Source organism: Anas acuta (assembly GCF_963932015.1).
Source record: "Anas acuta chromosome 2 unlocalized genomic scaffold, bAnaAcu1.1 SUPER_2_unloc_1, whole genome shotgun sequence".
Lineage (NCBI taxonomy): Eukaryota > Metazoa > Chordata > Aves > Anseriformes > Anatidae > Anas > Anas acuta.
The window spans coordinates 504,706-522,606 of NW_027075980.1; the positions used below are offsets into that span (position 1 = coordinate 504,706).

The 17,901-nt window shown below is 67.7% G+C and overlaps 3 protein-coding genes across 6 annotated transcripts in view; all 3 read left to right on the top strand.

Moving 5' to 3' along the window:
• The first annotated feature begins 131 nt into the window (after positions 1-131).
• On the top strand, positions 132-6,419 carry MAF1 (MAF1 homolog, negative regulator of RNA polymerase III). Its single transcript, XM_068668096.1, has 8 exons — positions 132-454; positions 2,144-2,288; positions 3,203-3,331; positions 3,405-3,570; positions 3,683-3,804; positions 4,274-4,393; positions 4,846-4,974; positions 5,053-6,419. The coding sequence occupies exons 2-8, from the start codon at positions 2,206-2,208 to the stop codon at positions 5,072-5,074; spliced, it is 771 nt and encodes a 256-aa protein (XP_068524197.1). The 5' UTR covers positions 132-454; positions 2,144-2,205; the 3' UTR covers positions 5,075-6,419.
• A 730-nt stretch (positions 6,420-7,149) lies between these two features.
• On the top strand, positions 7,150-9,705 carry HGH1 (HGH1 homolog). The gene is made up of 6 exons (XM_068668201.1): positions 7,150-7,684; positions 7,765-7,865; positions 8,648-8,746; positions 8,830-8,921; positions 9,024-9,146; positions 9,270-9,705. Exons 1-6 carry the CDS (start codon positions 7,176-7,178, stop codon positions 9,495-9,497), a joined length of 1,152 nt encoding a protein of 383 aa, XP_068524302.1. The 5' UTR covers positions 7,150-7,175; the 3' UTR covers positions 9,498-9,705.
• A 149-nt stretch (positions 9,706-9,854) lies between these two features.
• The window catches only part of MROH1 (maestro heat like repeat family member 1), a 41,426-nt gene continuing 33,379 nt past the window's right edge, over positions 9,855-17,901 (top strand). For all 4 annotated transcript variants that reach the window (XM_068668195.1, XM_068668197.1, XM_068668196.1 and 1 more), the window contains exons 1-8: positions 9,855-10,007; positions 10,674-10,910; positions 12,072-12,217; positions 12,312-12,443; positions 12,893-13,055; positions 13,764-13,862; positions 17,318-17,469; positions 17,611-17,751. In XM_068668195.1, the coding sequence (XP_068524296.1) occupies positions 10,889-10,910; positions 12,072-12,217; positions 12,312-12,443; positions 12,893-13,055; positions 13,764-13,862; positions 17,318-17,469; positions 17,611-17,751 (855 nt within the window). In that variant the 5' untranslated portion in view covers positions 9,855-10,007; positions 10,674-10,888. The remainder of the gene's footprint in view (positions 10,008-10,673; positions 10,911-12,071; positions 12,218-12,311; positions 12,444-12,892; positions 13,056-13,763; positions 13,863-17,317; positions 17,470-17,610; positions 17,752-17,901) is intronic.

The following is a 17,901-nucleotide window of genomic DNA, read 5'->3' on the forward strand; positions in this document are numbered from 1 at the left end:
GGCGCTGGCCGCTCGGAGGGCGGGAGCGCGGTGCTGAGTGACGTCGGTTTCGGCCAATGGAAGGGGCGCTGCGCGGTGACGGGCAGGTGTGTTGTCCAATGAGGAGCGGAGAGGCGCTCGGGGCGGGCGGAGGCGGGCGGGGCCCGGCCGCTTGTTGTCGTCCGGTGCCGGGGGAGGCGGGCGGTCGGCCGGTCGCTGCGCGCTCGCTCGCTCGTTTGGGCCGCCCGGGGGTCGCGGGAGGTGTCGCTCAGCCGCTCGCTGCGTCCCGAGCTGCTCGGGGACATGTCGAGGTGGGCGGGGGCCCGGCGGGCCGGCGCGAGACGGCGGACGGCGGCCGAGGCCCGCGGGCCCTCCTCGAGCTTTCCCCGGAGACGCCTCCCCTTACGGGCACCCCGAGCCTGAAGGAGCCGCCGCCTGGAGAAGGCCCCGCCGCCGCCGAGACCGGGAGGCGCCGGTAAGTCCGCTCCCAGCGGCACCCCCTCGGGACTACATCTCCCGGCGCGCCTTGCGGCGCCGTGCAGCGGCCGGACGCGACGCGGGGGGCGCGGGGCATCATGGGAGTTGTAGTCCGCGCGGGGCAGGCCGCGGCGGCTGCGGGCAGGCCCCGGGGCGGGGGGGGGCACTGGGAGTAGGGGAGGAACTGGGAGGTGTGGGGGGGAACTGGGAGCTGTGGAGGGGTGTGGGGGGGGTGTTGGGGGCCTCCCAGCCCCGGTGGTTCCGTTATTCCCAGGCACGGTGCTTGGGGTGCCCCCCCCCCCATCGGGTCCCTCTCCCCAGCACTGGTTTTGGGGGCACTGGTTTGGGGGGATACTGGTTTTTGGGGGATACTGGTTTTTGGGGCCCTGTTTTGGGACGCGCCGCGAGCCCCGTGACCCCTGACGCCGGGGCTCTGCTTTCCATCACGGCCCCGTTTAAAATTAGCTCTGCCCAGCTGCTGGGGGGGGGCCATCCCCCTGCCTCCTCCTCCCCCCCCCATGTGGGGCTGGGGCCGGCCCCTGGCCCCCCCCCTGCCCTCAGCTCCTGCTCCCCTCGAGCTGTGGCCGAGCCCCCCCCCCACTGCCCCCTCCTGCTGCTGGGCACCCCCTGGCAGCGCTGCCTTTGTGCCAAGGTTTTGGTGTTGGTCCTGGTCCCGTCCCGGTGGTTTTCGGGTTCGGGGCAGTTTTTGGGGCAAACCCCAGGCAAAGCGCTCGGCTTCCTTCCCAGATGAACGAAACCGAAAGCTTTGAACCGAGCTCTCGAGAGCCCCTCCCGTGCTGCTGCCTCTCTGTTCCCCGCTGCCGAGCTCCGTGCCCAAAAACTCCTCCAAAAATGGTGTCAGGGGCTCGGGGTGGGTCCCCTCCGGATCCCATCCCGCAGAACCCCCGCTGCTGCCTGCCTCAGGGCTGGCCTCTGCCCGCTCCCTGTGGAGCTCTACAGCAGCCAGTTTGGGTGCTGGGGGGTTTTTGGGGGTCTCTCTGCCACCTGCCGTGCCCTGGGGGGGCCCTGTGCTGGTTTCCCAGCGCTGGGGGAGCTCTGCCGGTGCCGTTGTGCCATGAGCTCGTGGCTTCAGGTGGGGTCGCCCCATGGGCAGCGGGGGGCACGGGTTGGGGGAGGCCCCCGAGGCTGGCAGCCGCCCCCCCCTGGGCTGTTTACAAGTTCTCCTCTTACAGCCCGGCGCCGCGAGGGGCCCGTGCTGGGGGAGCCGGGCTGTGCTGTCCCCAGGGGGTGTCCCCAGGGGGTGTCCCCAGGGGGTGCCGGCACCCGCAGCACCAGGAGCCTCCTGCTGAGCACCGCGCCCGTCCGCCCTGTCCCAGCTCCGCTTCGAGGGCCAAGCAGGGCGGCCAGAAAGGGCCGGTGACCTTCACGTGGGACAAGGGGAGCGAGGGGAGCCTGGCAGCTCACGGGGCAGCCGCTGTGGGCACTCAGCTGAAGTGGAAACGGGGGAAAATCTCACAAATTCTGCTCACGCGGGGCGCAGGGCGGCGATAGCAGCACGCAGGGGCAGAGCGGGGTCCATAGGGCTGCCACGGCCCGCTCCTCCTGCCCCAAAAAGCTGTTTGGCTTCCAGATTGTGCCCTGCTGGTGTATACCGGGCAGCCACAGCACGGCCACGCTGCGTGCCCCGGGTTTGGGCAGGACGTGAGGCTGTCCCTGTCCCCCGCAGGACACGCACACGTCGCTGCCGCCGCTGCACAGGGAATCGCCGCCGAGCCGGCCGCGGGGACAATGAAGCTGCTGGAGAACTCAAGTTTCGAAGCAATAAACTCCCAGCTGACGGTGGAGACCGGAGACGCCCACATCATCGGCAGGTGGGTGCCCTCCTGGAGCCGTGCTCCTCGCCCCAGCACCCTGCAGCCCTCGGGGACAGCGGGGACAGCGGCTGCGTGCGCCCCGCCAGGCCTGGGTGCGGCGGGGCGAGGGCTGGGAGCTGGAGCTCAAAGTCTGGCTCTCCAGCAGTCGTTGTGAGGCCAGGTACTATGGAATGAGGAACAATTTGGTGTTTTTGTAGAGAAGAGCTCCCCGGCAGCAGCAGGGCCCTCAGAATGTGCCCTCACCCCAAGGTTTCTGCCCCTTCCCCGAGGGGACCCCGCACGGCTCCGCTCAGCCCCTGGTGCAGGGCTGTGGGGAGCTTCTGGGGGGGTCACCCGGCAGCCCGAGGGGCTTGAAAGTCTGGAAGAAATTCATTTGGAGCTCTCATTTCATGCTGATAACGCCGTCTGGCCTTCCCTGGCCTCGCTGGGGTGTCGTGGGCTGGGTGCTGGGGACCCCTTTTTGTGTCCTCGGGCTGAAGCTGGGCGCTGGGACCCACCAGCACTTTTTGACTTCCCTCGAGGGCTCCTTGGGGCTTCTCTGCTCCCCAGCCACTCAGTAGCATCAGGGCAGGGGGCAGCGAGAGCTCCTTTTGGGGGGCAGGCTGCCACAGAGCCAGATCTCAGCCAGCCAGGGGCATTTCTGGTCCTGGCTGTGGGGTCCTGGCTGCGGGGCCCCTCCTCGGGCTCCCCCCAGCTCCCCTTTTCGTGGTGCCGTGCTTTGGGCAGGCACCGCAGCGACGGGCACGATTTCTGCCTCCCTTCTGGGAGCTGCCCCTGCCACTTGTGGGGATTTAAGCACCCCGTCCCCGTGCTCACCGCTCACCTCGGGGCCTCTGTGGGACCGTAGCTGCTGCTGCCACCGGTCCCGGTGCCGCGGGGGTCCCCTCACGCCTGGCGCGGTGTCCCCACAGGATCGAGAGCTACTCCTGCAAGATGGCTGGGGACGACAAGCACATGTTCAAGCAGTTCTGCCAGGAGGGGCAGCCCCACGTGCTGGAGGCGCTGTCGCCCCCGCAGACCACGGGGATCAGCCCCAGCAGGTACGGTGGGACCGCGGCGGGGTTCGTGCGCCGTGCCGGTGACGCTCCTGACCCCACTCCTGCGTCCCCTCAGGCTCAGCAAAAGTCAGAGCGGGGACGAGGAGGGGCCCCTGAGCGACAAGTGCAGCCGCAAGACCCTCTTCTACCTGATCGCCACGCTCAACGAGTCCTTCCGCCCCGACTACGACTTCAGCGCCGCCAAGAGCCACGAGTTCAGCCGGGAGCCCAGCCTCAACTGGGTGCGTGGGCAGAGCCGCGGGGGCGGCGCGGAGCTTTGGGGGGCTGCGGCGGGGGCGTGGGGAGGGCGGGCAGCGGCTCCACTGCTGCTCTGACGGCCCCGCTCCGTGCTAGGTGGTGAACGCTGTCAACTGCAGCCTCTTCTCTGCGGTCCGGGAGGATTTCAACGCGCTGAAGCCGCACCTGTGGGATGCTGTGGATGAGGAGATTTGCCTGTCCGAGTGTGACATCTACAGGTAACGGGTGCCCTCACCCTGCTGCTTGGGTCGTGGCCCCTCCCTGCTCGCTGTGCCCCACAGAGAAGTGGTTATTTGTCACTAAAAGGTGACGTTTGGGTGTGCCCACCCGTGGGTAAGGACCAGAGCGGGGCGCACCGTTGTTCTCTGGCTCCCTGCTCTGTGGGAGCTGCTGCTGCCGTCCCCATCCTGCGCCTTGGGAATGGGCCCGGCTGCCCCCCAGCTGCCCCCCAGCTGCCCCCCAGTTTCCTTCCAAAAACTGCCCAGAGGCAGCCCCTGTTCTGTGTGCACAGCCTGGACCTCCTGACACCAACCCGCCCCACTCCCTGCCCGTCCCTTCCAGGGGCTGCTCTGGGCTTGCCTCTTCCCAGTTTCCACCCCCCAGACGCTCACCAGGGGCTGGGACGGGGTCGGCTCTGGGGGCAGGGTCCGGTGCAGCGTTTCTCACCCCCTCCACTTCTTGTTGCAGCTACAACCCCGACCTGGATTCAGACCCCTTTGGAGAAGACGGGAGCCTCTGGTCCTTCAACTACTTCTTTTACAACAAGAGGCTGAAGAGGATTGTCTTTTTTACCTGTCGTTCCATCAGGTCAGGCCCCATGACATCCGCCAAGTCACCCTAACCGAGTCGCTTTGCCCGTTTGCGTCCCTGCTGGGGAGGAAACTTTTGGCCCCCGAGCCCAACGCAGCAGATAAATGCTCGGGAGCTGCCCCCTGCCCACCCTGGCACTCCAAGCAGGCGGTGCAGCCAAACACAGCCCCCTCCTTGGCCTCCCAAGAGCCACGCCACCGCTTGAGCCCGCCGGAGACACCGACCAGGAGCCGTGGTCCCCGGGAAGGGGCAGCCCCTCAGCTGCTGGCAGGCTGCTGCTTGTGGAGGGGCGAGCTCAGGGGCAGCAACACCTGGGGGGCAGCCCCCCGTGCCCTCTGGGGGCCGGGGCTGGATGCGGGGCCCCGAGCCCGCTGCAGACTGGAGCAGGGACCCCTCCCACGGGGACACCCCGGCTGGGCGCTCACACCACGCCGCCCTTCTCTCTCCAGCGGCTACGCCTACACACGCCCGGAGGCTGGAAACGAGCTGGATATGGAGCTCGGGGAGGAGGAGGAGGAGGACACGGAGGGCAGCAGGGACGGCCACGACGCCGAGAGCGGCAGCATCGAGGAGGACAGGTGCGTGCGCCGCTCCCGGCACCCTGCCCTGCGCCCTGCTCACCCACGGGGGGGTGACAGCCGTGTCCTCGCCCACAGGTTGCAGGTGATCTGCATGTGAGAGCCCGGAGCTGCTCCCTGGTGCCTCTGGCCCTGCCTCATCCCACCCGCGCCCACCTCCCCGCCCTGCCCCTCGCCCTGCCCGCCGTACACTGGAGTGCCCCGGAGCCTCGGAGCACCAGGAACTGAGCGCGGCCGCGGCTCCCCCCGGCCCACGTCCCCTCGGGGGCCTTTTGGACAGCCGTGGAGGGGGCTCCGAGAAGCTTTGCTGCACTTTATCGCTGATCTCATTGGCTGCACTGACCTGCAAACTCCTCGTGGCTCTGAAGCCGGGCTGGACTTTTCCTCGAGCACTTTTTCTTCACTGATTTTGTGCCGCAGCGAGCGCCGTCCGTCCCCAGCACCGGCCCAGCGGGCAGAGCCTCCTCCCGCAGAGCTCGGTGAAACTGTCCCCAGCTCCCTCCCCAAGGAAGCGTCCGTTTGTTTCAAAGAGGTTTGCTTTGCTCTTGCCCTCACGTAGTGTTTTTCTGTTTTGTTTTATCATTTTTTTTGTTTTTTTAATCCTTGCTGGGAGGTTCCAGCTTCCTGCACCCCGGTCCTGAGCGACTGCGGCCTGCAGCCAGCTCCCACGAGTGAAAACTGGACTGGGCCCCCTCACCCCACACCTCTGGTGGGTTTGGCTCTCTCTTTTTGGCACCACTGATGGCTTTTAGAGGCGGCGGAGCTGGAGCGGGGCCAGAGCCCCGTGCTGGCAGAGTTTATTTTTGTAGTTGGGGCACGCGGTGGGAGCAGCACGCCGCCACCTCCTGCTCCCACTTCTCCAGCCCCCTTTTCTCCCAGCCCCCCTCGGCCCTGCGGGGGCTCCCAGCGTTTTGGGGGCCTCGCAGCCCACCCCCGGTGGTGTCTGGCAGGGGGAAGCCACCTCGCCCTGCCCCAGGGGCTGAGCACAAGGGGCTGGGTGGGCGCTGGGAGCGGGGAGGCAGCACGGCCCCACCGTCCTGGTGCTGAGCGGGGCCTCGCTGGGATTTTGGGCGCTGGTTTTTGGGCCAGAGCCCGGTCCTTCCTCCAGCACTCGGCCCCGGGGTGGGTTTGCCTTCATCCACGGCCGGCCACGCCGCCCCCCCCTTCCCACCACAGCTCAGGATGGAAAACGGGCAGGAGGAGAGGAGGGGGAGCTGCCTGTGGGGCGGCCTCAGGACCCCCTCCCTGCACGCCCATGGACCCCCAGCACGGCCCCTGCTGCGGGGGCGCAGGACTTGGCCCCCGTTGTCCCCCCCCACCCCTCCATCGTTGGCCCCCTCTGCGCCCGCTGCTGCCGCTGCCTTCCCAGCCTCACCCCATCAGGGAGATGTGACCTTACAGCATAGCAATGTATCATCACACCAATAAAGGTTTTCTGTGTTTCACCAGCTTTTTTCAGGGTCTCCACGCTGGGGGGGCGGGGGGGGTCCTGCTGTGGGGGAGGCCTCACAGGGGATGGGGACATGGGGGGGCTGCGGTCCCACGGGGGGCTGCTGGGGCTCTGGGTTCTCAACAGCCCCGGCCATGTCCCCTCAGCCTGGTGCCAGTTTTTTTTTTGTCTTCTCTCGTGTTTGAGTTTTTTTTTGGGAAATTGGAAGCTGGAGAGCAGAAATGTGACTGGGGAGGGTGGGGGGGGATCAGTGGCTCCAAGTGAGGTTTCCTTCTGGTCACTTACACGGACCCTAGCCCTACCCAGCGGGCAGCCCCCCTCCCAGTAAGGTGGCACTGGGGGAACTGGGAGCAGAAGGAATTTGGGGGCGGTGGGAGCAGCCCCCGGGGCACGGTGTGGGCAGGGGGGGCACCCCTGGGTGCTGCCGGCCGGGGGAGCTGCTGTGGCCTTGTGCCCGCAGGAGCAGCCAGGGGCGGGCCCCGTGGGGTCTCCCGGCCCGCGGGGGCCACGATCGCGGCCGGGGGGCGCCGGGATCCGGACACCCCGGGACCCGGTCCCCTGCCCCCCCCCGGTCCCCTCACAGCACCCGAACTACATCTCCCAGCATCCCTCTCTCCTCCACCCCGCCCCCTCCCCTCCTCCTCCGCCTCCCATTGGCTCTCCCTCCGCGCCGCTCCCTCTCCCCTCTCCCTGATTGGCCGCGCGGCCCGCCCGTCTCCCCGCTCCGCCCGGCCGCCATTTTGCGCGGAGGATGGCGATGGCGGAGGCGCTGTCGGAGCTGGCGGCGCTGCTGGGCCCTGAGGCGGGCCCGGGCCCGGGGGCGGCGGCGGCGCGGTTGGGGGCGGCGGAGGCGGCGCTGTCGCTGTCGGGCTCCGCCGAGGGCCGGCGGCTGCTGGCGGCTCACCCCGCGGTGCTGGAGGCGCTGCTGGGGCTGGCGGCGGGGCCTAGGCCGTGCCCGGCGGCGGGGCGCTGCCTCCTCAACGTGGCGGCCGAGCCCCAGGCCCGGGGCCCGCTGCTGGCGGCGCTGCCGGCGCTGCTGGGGCTGCTGCCGGCCGGCCCGGCCTGCGGGACGCTCGCCAACCTGTGCCGGGACCCCCCCGGGGCGCGCCGGGTGCTGCGGGGCCTGGAGGAGAGCGGCCGAGGGCTGGAGCCGCTGCTCGGGGCGCTGGGAGAGCCCCGGCCGCCCCCGGAGCTGGGGCCGCTGCTCTGCAACCTCAGCCAGGTGCCCGAGGGGCGCAGGGCGCTCCTGGACCGCTCCCGGTGCGGCGGGGGTTAGCGGGGGCCCGGTGAGGGCCGGTGGGGCCCGGTGGGGTCTGGTTACTGACCCTGTGTCCCCGCAGGTGCTCGCTGCAGCGGCTGTTGCCCTTCACGCAGTACCAGGACTCGGTCGGACACCGGCGAGGCATCGTGGGTGCACTCCGCAACTGCTGCTTCGAGCACGGTGAGGGCGCCCGGCACGGTGCTGCCACGGGCACGGTGCTGCCACTGCCTGCAGCTCCCGGCTGCTGGGGGTGGCAGGGACCGACCTGGCCTCAGGAGCAGCCACAAAGCACAGCCTCAGCACATGGAGCCCGCAGAGGGGTCTGGAGGGGGACACCGGGGTCCCAGGGCTGGAGCAGCTCCGCTGTGGGGCTGGCTGGGGGCTGGGGGTGCTGGGCATGGGCAGGAGAAGGGTCTGGGGGGGCCTCCCAGTGGGCTGCGAGTGCCCAAGGGGGCTGCAGGAGAGCCGGGGGGGCCCTTTGTGGGGCTGTGGGTGGACTAGCGGGTAGCACCCTGCCCACAACGGGGGTGGAATCAAATGGTCTTTAGGGTCCCTTCTAACCCAAGCCATTCTGTGACTGTGACAGGACGGGAGGGGACACTTTAAACTGAGTAGGGGTTAGAGTAGACATCAGGAGGAAATCTTCCACGTAGGGCAGTGAGGCCCTGGCCCAGGCAGCCCAGAGGAGCTGGGGTCCCCCAGCCCTGGCAGTGCTCAGTGTTGGGTTTTGGGCAGCCCCATGGGCTGGGAGCTGTCCCTTGGGGACAGGTGGGAATCAGCGAGCTGCTGGGTGCCTTCGCTGCTTCGTTTTCGCACTTCCCTTTCCCTGTTGAGCTGTATCTTGGCCCCCGAGTTCTTTTCCCCCTCGGATTCTACCCCTGTCCTGCTGGGGGCTGAGCTGCTGGGGCCGGGCTGGGTTCCCTGCTCTGGCTGCTGGCCCCATAACCCCTGCCTGTTCCTAGAGCACCACGAGTGGCTGCTGGGCGACGAGGTGGACATCCTGCCCTTCCTGCTCCTGCCTCTCGCGGGCCCCGAGGAGTTCCCCGAGGATGAGATGGAAAGTGAGCGGGGCTCGGAGCGGGAGGTGGGCTGGGGGCTGGGGGGCTGCTGTCCCCACACCCCCCTGAGGCTGCCTCTCCCCCAGAGCTGCCCGTGGACCTGCAGTACCTGCCGCCGGACAAGCAGCGGGAGGAAGAGCCCGACATCCGCAAGATGCTGCTGGAAGCCATCATGCTGGTGGGTGCCCGTCGCGGTGGGGCTGAGGATGGCGGAGTGGGGGCATCGAGCCCCCGCATGCTGCCTGCTCCCTGCCCACACCTTGGCCTCGTTCCTCGGCAGCTCACAGCCACGAAGGCGGGCCGGCACGCCGTCAGGGAGAAGGGCACCTACCTGGTGCTGCGGGAGCTGCACCGCTGGGAGCAGGAGCCTGACGTGCTGGCCGCCTGCGAGAAGCTCATTCAGGTGGGGACGGGGACCTGCAGCACCCCTGGGTGGTGGTGGGGGTGCCGGGCAGTCCTGGGGTGCCGTGGGGAGGGCAGTGGGGGTCCCGCAGGCTGCGGTACCTCCATGACTTTTTTGGAAAAGGTGCTGATCGGGGATGAGCCCGGCCCAGGGATGGAGAACCTGCTGGAGGTGAGCATCCCTGAGGAGGTGGAGCAGCGGCTGCAGCGCCTGGACCGGGAGGAGGAGGAGCGGTGGCAGCGGGAGCGGGAGGAGCAGCGCCAGGAGCAGGAGCAGGACAAGGAGCAGGAGCAGGACGAGGCACGGGAACAGGACAAGGCACGGGAACAGGACCAGGAGCCGTGGCGGTGACGGGGCCGCTGTGCTCAGCCCCCCACGGACAGGACCCCCCAGGACTGCAGCCCCCCCGGGGCACCCCAGGACTGCAGCCCCCCTGGGGCACCCCAGGAGCGCAGCCCCCAGCCCCATGGTGCTGGGGAGGGGGCGTTGGGGCGCTGCGGGCTGAGCTCAGCCCCCCCTGTATAACAAAAAGGTCAATAAATTGGTGTCTGGCCCCATCCCGCCGTGCCCCCCCCCGTTCCCTCGGCCCCAGGCCCGATCCTCGTCCCTTCTATCCCCGCGCCACGTGCCCCGCCCGCACGTGTCCCCACCCCCCGCCCACGTGGCCGCCTCGGGGGCGGGGCCGCTCGCTTCGCCCTCCCCGATAGGTGCGCGGCCCCGCCCCGCTCCCACGCGACCGCGGCCGTCACGTGCGGGGCGGGAGGGGGCGGGGCCTCAAAGGGAGGGGCGGGGCCAAGCACCCGGAAGCGGCGCCGGTGGCCGAGCGGCCCGGGCAGGTCCCGACCCGGGCCCGGTGCGGCGGTGAGGGGGGGGGCACCGGGGGGGGAGGGACCGGGACCGGGACCGGGACCGGGACCGGGACCGGGACCGGGCAGCCTCGGGGGGGTCTCCCCCGGCGGGTGGGGGTCGGGGGGGGCAGCGCCCGGTACCCGGTGGGGGTGGGCGGTGAGGGGGGGGCCGGTCCCGGTCCTGCCCCGGTGCCCCTCGGGTCCCCGGGACCTCACAGCGGGCCCGGTGCCGTGGCTGGGTGCGGGGGGGGGGGGAGTCCCGGGGGCTCGCGGGGTGCCCGGTGCGGTGTCGCGATACCCAACCCACTGTCGCGATGCCTGTCCCGGTATCGCGGGGTGCCCGACGTTGTGTCGCGATTCCTGTCCCGGTGTCGCGGTGCCCGACCCGGTGTCCCGGTTCCAGTCGCGATACCCGACCCACTGCCGCGATGCCCATCCCGGTATCGCGGGGTCCCCGTGTCGTGATGCCCGCCCCGCTGTCGCGATGCCCATCCCGGTGCCCGTCCCCATGTCGCGATACCCGTCCCAGTGTCTCGGGGTGCCCATCCCCGTGCCGCGATACCCGACCCACTACCGCGGTGCCCATCCCGGTACCTCGGGGTCCCCGTGTCGCGATACCCATCCCCATGTCGCGATACCCGCCCCGCCCTCGTGACGCCCTCCCCGCTCCCGTTGGCAGGGCGCGGAGGAGCCGAGCCCCGGCCTCCCTCGGGGCCCATCCATGGCCGTGGGGGCCGCGCCGCCCGCCCGCGTTTGGGAAGCAGAGGCCGGGCCGGGGGCCGCCCGCCCCCCCCGGGCCGGGGCCGGCGGCTGCCGGGAGCCACAGGGGCCGCGGGCACGGAGCCCACCGGGAGCCGCCCCCCGCCGCCACCGGCCGGGCTGAGGACACGCAGCATGATGGAGTCCCGCATCAGGCGTGAGTACGGCCCCCCCAGCCCCCGACCCTCCGGGAGCATCCCCGGGGGGCTCAGCCCCTCCTGTGTCCCCCCCCCAGCACCCGGTGCTGTCCCCCCGGGGGTGCCGGGACGGAGCCCCCCCGTGCCCGGTGCTCCCCTGCCCTAGAAACTGCTGCGGGCTGGGAGGGGCAGAAGCCGGAGCTGTTTTTGGTGTAAAACCCGGGGGCTTCCGAAATGAATTCCGAAATTAATCCCGGCTGCTCTGAGATGAATCCCGCTTTTATTGATGCAATAACGAGCTTCCCGGCTTAATTAGCCCATGGGGGGGGGGGACTGGGAACGGGATCACCCCCAGCAGCAGCACCGCTGGGGCACGTCGGCTCCAACGTGACCACGAGGCTGGGGGCAAGCGCTGCAGCCCCCAAAACGGGGGGATTCATGCTGTCCCCCTGAATTAGGGCACGGCTGGGTGTGAGCGCAGGGGCTGTGTGACAGCACGAGGTGTTGGGGACAGCGGTGACCTCCTGGGGCCACCCGTGGTGGGTGCCTGCTGGGGGGGGGGCTCCCCTGTCTGCCCCAGACACGGGTGCCCACCAGCGGGACCCGGTCCCAGGGCAGGCAGGGCTCTGTGCAGCTCTCCTAATTAGCCTTATTATGGCGGTGGCTCTAATGAGCAATGCCCTGCTCCACAATACCAATTAGCCTCGTGGAGCACAGCACGAAGGAACACTCTGCAGGCACAAAGTGACCCTAAAGCCGCCGTGGGGTGCACCTGGGGTCAGCCCAAGGCGCTCGGTGCACCCGGGCAGCCCCGGCGCTGCTCAGCCGTGTCCTGAAACCTCCGGGGTGATAAATCCCAGCACGGGTCCTTACTGCCGAGGAAATTTGGTTCTTTTTTGGTTCCTGGCCTGGGAGATGAGTGCAGGAGCCCCCGGGGTGTAGGGGAAGGTGCCAGCTACAGGTGGGTTGTCTCGGGTGGAGAGCCCACGAGGGAGGGTTTTGCTCATGGGGTAAAAAGCAAAAAATCTGGTGAAGCTCAGTGCAGCTGTAGGATGCTAAATGGGAGCCTCACGGGAGGATGGAATAAAACACACGGGGCTGCAGCTCTTCTTCTGCCGCTCCCGGTGTCCCGGAGACGTTCGGTGGAAGCCAAAACTTTGCAGCTTGCCTGTCTCGCCCAGGGCTTGCCACGACGCTGATGGATGCCACGACGGACAAGGAGCCGCTGGTGCAGGAGCAGATCTACAACGCCCTGTGCTACCTGGGCGAGTCGGAGCCGGAGGAGATCCTGCACTCCTGCGACGAGTACTTGCGGCAGCACGACAAGGTGGGTCCCTTGGGGCTGGGGGTGTGGAGGGGGGGATCTGGGCTCGGGGGGTGGTGGGGTGCCCGTGGGGGGCTGACAGCTCGGTGCCCTGCAGCTCGCCTACCCGCACCGCGTCATCATCCTGAAGGCGATGGAGACCGTGGTGAGGAACAACATCGGCAGCTTGGACAAAAGCACGGCCAAGGTGGTCATCTTCCTGGCGTCTAACGAAATGACCAAGTCGAAGGTAGGGCACCGGGGCTGCGGCTCCTCCGGGCATCGTGCTTGGCCGGGCTCCTTCCTGGGGGTGTAGGGAAAGGTCTTTGGGGCGTAGGGAAAAGTCCACGTTCCTGTCCTTGGGGAGAGCTGGGGTGCTTGGGCTGATGTTTTTTTTCCTAGCACTGTGCACACAAGTGCCAAATAATAAGTGCCAAATAATAAGTGCCAAATAATAAGTGCCAAATAAGCCAGGTAAAAGTTGGGTGCTGAGAATCCCCGGATGGCACGCAGGGGTTGGAGTTCAGGAGGCAGCGCCTGGGGGGCTGCAGGTTGGTGTGGGGAAGGATCACATCTGAGCCCTGAACCTCCCCCGGGGCTCCCCGCAGCGCTGGGGGTGGGCACGCAGCGTGGTTTCGGCGAGGCAGAAGCCCCATTTTGGGGACACTGCGGTGGCTGACGCACTGTGCCCACCCGCAGGAGGTGATCCGGGACTGGCAGCAGGCGGCCAGCAGCGTGCTGGTGGCGGTCGGGCAGCGCTTCATCAACAAGGTGATGGAGGAGGTGCTCACCAAGTTCCAGCCGGGCATCCTGCCGCACTACTTCATCGTGCAGACCTTTGCCAACCTCTCGGTGTCCAACGGTGAGCTGAGCAGCCGGGGGTCGGTGCAGCGGGCGGCGTTGGGGGCTTTGGGCTTTGTAACCCACACCAGGTCCCAAATGGGTCCCAAACTGGGTCCCAAATGTGGTGCTGAGCAAGCCAGCGTGCCTGGAAGCGAGGCGAACTCCTCACTTGTTCCTCAGCATCACTTTGTCTCCTTTATAAAGTGACTTTGTGATGAAATCCAAAAAAGTAACTCGCTGAAAAACCAGCGAGTACCGGCGTGGAAAGGAGCGGTGCTGGTGCACGTGGGTTGCTTGCTGCTCCTTTATTCCCCTTCTCTTCTGAAGATGTGGGGTGTAAGAGGACCCCCAGTGCCTTAGGGAGCTGCTGGTGGGGGGCGATCTGGGCAGCCCTGCGCTGCTCTGGCTGCTTTTCCTGGTGGGCCCCCCAGTGCCGAGCTGGCAGCGGGGTGCCCGGCACGGTCCTGGCAGTGCCCGGAGCGGAGGAGCCCTGGCAGGAGCACGGTGCACGTGGAAGCCCAGCACAGCCTGGTTTTGCAGCCCAATCTCCTTAAAATTCCAGCTGCATGAAAGCAGGGGGGGCACTTGGGGCTTTGTCCCTGCTCCTCGCAGAAATCCCGTCCCAGAGGGGGCCCTGTGGCTGGCAGCGAGGGGCTGGCCGTGCCCCGCAGCCCCGGTACCCGCACGGTGCCGTGGCTGCTGCAGGGCCCCTTCCTCCTCCCCGCAGTGTTCGGGATGGTGCCCTTCCTCAACTCCATCCTCGGGACCATGCTGCCCATGCTGGGGATGGCAAAACAGGACCACATGAAGTCGGTCTTCTGCTACGGTAAGCTTCCCCTACATGTTTGATTTTAGGTGTGTCAGGGGAGACTTTTTTTACCTTGGCTGGAAAAGGAGGGGCTGGGGCTGGGGAGCTGGGCAGGGTGGGGTGGGCTGTTCCTGAAGGGCGAGCAGGGCTCTGGGCAGCTCCAGGAGCCATCAGCTCCAGGTCACCGGGGTCCAGCAGAACTTCTCCTGCACTCCTCTGCTCCCCATGGTCCCCATTTCACCACCCCGTGAGCAGAGCTGCCCTTTGTGTTAGAGCCACAGCCCCGGCCACCCGCAGCAGGGTGTGTTAGCCCCCCAGCTGAAGGGACCCCGATGTGCCCGTCCAGCTCCTGCTCGGGTCACTCCTGTCATTCCCCAAAGCACCTTGAGGACGGGGATGCTTTGTGGTGGGCTGCAGGGGGGTCGCGGGCTCCTCTCCTGGAGCCCTCCTCCAGCCCTGGGCTTGTCGAGGGCTGCTGCTCGTGTGACCCAGAGGCACCAGGACATCCAGGGCCGATAAAGAGCCCCTTTGGCTGTCCCTTGGTCCTTGGAGAGCTGGCCCAACTCCGCCTGGAGCTGCTGGGGGCTCTCAGGGGGCTCCTGGTTGAGTCACTTGTGCCTGAGCTGTCCCCAGGGCAGGGCGGTGCGTGGCCCCCTGGCAGCAGGAATCTGGGCATGAAATTAATGAAATCTCAACCTTATAACCTTATAATCGGAATGGGGGATGGTCCCGGGGACTCGCAGGTTTCTTTCCGTGGCCAGGCAGCGATGCAAGGGGCCTGGAGGAGCGCTGCTCCCACGGCTGCTGCGGGGGACGCAGGAGCGCGGCGCTTATCTCGCTGATAGCGCCTGTCCCAGCCCGGGAATGCCGGTGTGCTTCTGGGTGCTGTGGGATAAATGTGGGGCTGGGAGCTGTGGGGAGGGCCGCACAGCGGTGCTCAGAGCAGGGTGAGCTCCGTCTGGGCCGGTTCCCCGAGTTAGAGGCTACCCAAAAAGTCGGGGCGCTTCGACCTTCAGAGCTCTCCTTCGGCTTTGTTTAGATCCAGGCAAGAAAATGCGACTCCCAAACTGTTCCTGCGTGCTCAGGGAGCCCAAATTGAGGCCGGGCCACCTCGGTGACTGCTCCAGGTGTACCCGAGTGGTTTGGGGGGGTTTCGGGTTGGGGTGCAGGAGCTGGAGCCTGGCCCGGAGGGGAGACCTCATCGCCCCCCACAGCCGCCCAAAAGGAGGCTGCAGGGAGGAGGGCGCCGGGCTCTTATCACAGGTGATAAGTGATAGGAGGCGAGGCAACGGCCTCGAGTTGTGCTGGGGCAGGGGGGGGTCGGACCCAGGAGGAATTTTGTGTGGCCGAGTCCCAGGACGGGCTGCCCGGGGGGTGCTGGGGTCCCTGTCCTTTTGGGGTACCTCAGAGACGTGTGGGGGTCCTCCTGCAGCAGCCTCATCGCTGCCCCCCCCGGCCTGCTGGCTTTGCCCCTGGGAAGCACTAAAACCCCTCGGTTGGTCTCCCAAAATACCCAAATTTCTCCAAAACACCGCTGAGGGATGGGGCCAGGGGTGCACAGAGGGAAGGATGGGTCTGGAGCCCGATTTGGGCCGATGGCAGGGGCGGAGAGGTGGGTGCAGGGAGGTGACCCTCCCAGTGCTGTGCTGCAGGAATCAGCTGGGGCAGGGGGGGGTGATGGTTTTGGGTAGAAACACGTGGTTTTGTCCTGGCAAACATCTTGTAGATGCTTTAGGAGAGATTAACCGAAATGAGGATGTTTTGACACATGCGATAAGACCGAGTGTAAGTGGGGTGTAGAAAGGGGGGGCTAAATTCCTTTCCCTGCTCCAGAGAGGTGATGGGGGCGACCCAGGGATGTTCCCGGTCCCTTCCCAGGTGAGGATGGGTGCAAATTTGGGTCCCCTGCCCGAGGAGCAGCCCAAACCCCGAGTCCTGCAGCAGCCTCAGACCCTGCACCGCGGGGGTGTCCCCCAGCCCTCCTCATCCTCCTGGCTTGTGGGGAGGCTTTGGGGGGCTTCTGGCCCCCGTTAAGGCCGGAGAGGTGCCGGCCCCTCGCAGCAGGCAGGGTCGCTGCCCGCAGTGTTTGTTCCTCGGGTGGCCGAGCCGCAGGGAGGGTGGGGAGGCCGCTGGAGGAAGCCTTGTGGTCACGATACGAGGTCACGGCGTGACTCAGCGCCTCCGGATGAAAAAACATCAACAAAGAGGGGGCTGGGGGCTGCCGGGGGGGGGCTGCGTGTGTCCCCATGTCCCATGAGCATGGAGCTCGGTCATGGTGTGGGCAGGGGCCTGGTTCTGCTCTCGGGAGCCTCCTCATCTCCTCTTCCTCCCGTGGGATCCTCGTGGAGGGCTGGCGTGGGCACGCTGAGCGTGTGATGTGCCCACGAGTTATTTGTCCCCCCCGGGGGCTGCGCTGTCCCCTGCGTCCTGGGGTGGCCGCTGCCATCCTGCGGGCACGGGGCTCGGCTGAGCACCGGGGTCCTGCGCCCATGGGGGCTGGGGTCGGGCTGGGGGTGGCCGTTCCTGTGCTTTTAGGGCCCTGCGCCCCTCAGCCCGGTCCCGCTGGGGTTTGTGGCCGCCTGCCCGCTCCCCCCAGCCCTCTGCCCTGTCGCAATCTCGCCGCAGGAGGCCTCGAGGCCGCGAGTCACGAGGCTGCTTCCTCGCCCAGCACATGCAGGAGGTGAGGCCGTGGCTGGGGGAGCCTCGGTCCCGTGGGTGTCCCGTGGGGGTCCCGTGGGGCAGGAGCTGCCCCGGTGCAGAGTTTGGGACCCCCACAGGATCCCTCCTCCAGCAGGAGAGGGGACAAGGAGATTTGGGATGTGGCCTTGGGGGTCCTGCTGGGCAGGGTCGGGCAAAAGGAGCCCCCGAGGTGCCTCCAGCCTGGGCCTGATCCTTCTCCAAAGCACCCAGCGCTTGGCTGCGGGATAATTCCCAGAGTGAAACTCATTTGGGGTGTTTCCAGCTCCCGGGGATCCCCCAGCTGCTGGGGAGCCCCATAAAGCTGGGGGGGACTCAAACAGCTTCCCCCGGGGGGAGATGGAAGGCGGGCGTCCCCTTCAGTCAGCGGGCTCTATCCGGAGAGCCTGGCTGGAGGCAGGAGGCTTTGCAGGGACACACTGTGAGTGCTGCTGGATCAGCAAGGAGGAAAAAAACCTGTGCTGACACGCTCTGGGGCTGGAGGGACGAGTCAGGCAGGGCGTGCTGGGGCTGCTCAGGAACCGGCACGCAGGAGCAGCGCGCACGGCACGTCCAGGCTCCTATGGTTGGAGGGAGCAGAAAGCAGCCCGTGGCTGGTAGCCAGCATCCCTGGTAGCCAGGATGCCTCTCGGGAAGCCTGCAGGCTGCCCGGGGTCCCCGTGCTGTCCCTTGAGAGGCTGCTCGGCCCCACAGCACCCGGCCATCTGCCTCCTGTGGGGGCCAAACCGAACACCACCCTGTGCGCAAGGGAAACCTAACCACGAGCTGCCTTGTAGCCCTGCAGCACTTCAGTGAAAGCATCCAGGAGTACTTGGCGAATTTGGACAAGGCCCCGGACCCCACGGTGAGGAAGGACACCTTCTCCAACGAGATCTTCAGCGCCTACGAGGTGCTCTTCAACAGCTGGCTGCAGCACCGGGAGGCCAAGGTACGGCCGTGGGGCGGGGAGGGCACAGCGGGACCCCCGCTCTGCTCCTCTGCTGTCCCCCAGAGTGGTGGGGCCGTGCCTTGGCAGCCTGGAAATTTGGGATTCAGACCACGCTAATTAACGCTTGGTGTCCCCCCACAGCTGAGACTGGCGGTGGTGGAGGCCATGGGACCCATGAGCCACCTGATGCCCAGCGAGAAGCTGGAGGAGCAGCTCCCCAAGCTCATCCCGGGCATCCTCGCCCTCTACAAGAAGCACGCGGAGGCCTTCTACATATCCAAGGTGAGGGGCTGGGGGGCACGGAGCTGCTGCCCAGGCCCCGGCCCTGACCCTGGTTGTGCATCTCCCTGGTCCCCTGCAACAGCACCAGGGCAGGGGCAGCCCCTGGGGGGCTCCCACACCGTGCCCCGGGGGAGATGCCCGACGTTGCCC

Coding starts and splice junctions, on each gene's coding strand:
- MAF1 (XM_068668096.1), top strand. CDS start 2,206: ATGAAGCTGCTGGAGAACTCAAGTTTCGAAGCAATAAACTCCCAGCTG. Junction 3,332..3,404: donor ACGGGGATCAGCCCCAGCAG/GTACGGTGGGAC, acceptor GCGTCCCCTCAG/GCTCAGCAAAAGTCAGAGCG. Junction 3,805..4,273: donor TCCGAGTGTGACATCTACAG/GTAACGGGTGCC, acceptor TTCTTGTTGCAG/CTACAACCCCGACCTGGATT.
- HGH1 (XM_068668201.1), top strand. CDS start 7,176: ATGGCGATGGCGGAGGCGCTGTCGGAGCTGGCGGCGCTGCTGGGCCCT. Junction 7,685..7,764: donor GCGCTCCTGGACCGCTCCCG/GTGCGGCGGGGG, acceptor GTGTCCCCGCAG/GTGCTCGCTGCAGCGGCTGT. Junction 7,866..8,647: donor CAACTGCTGCTTCGAGCACG/GTGAGGGCGCCC, acceptor GCCTGTTCCTAG/AGCACCACGAGTGGCTGCTG.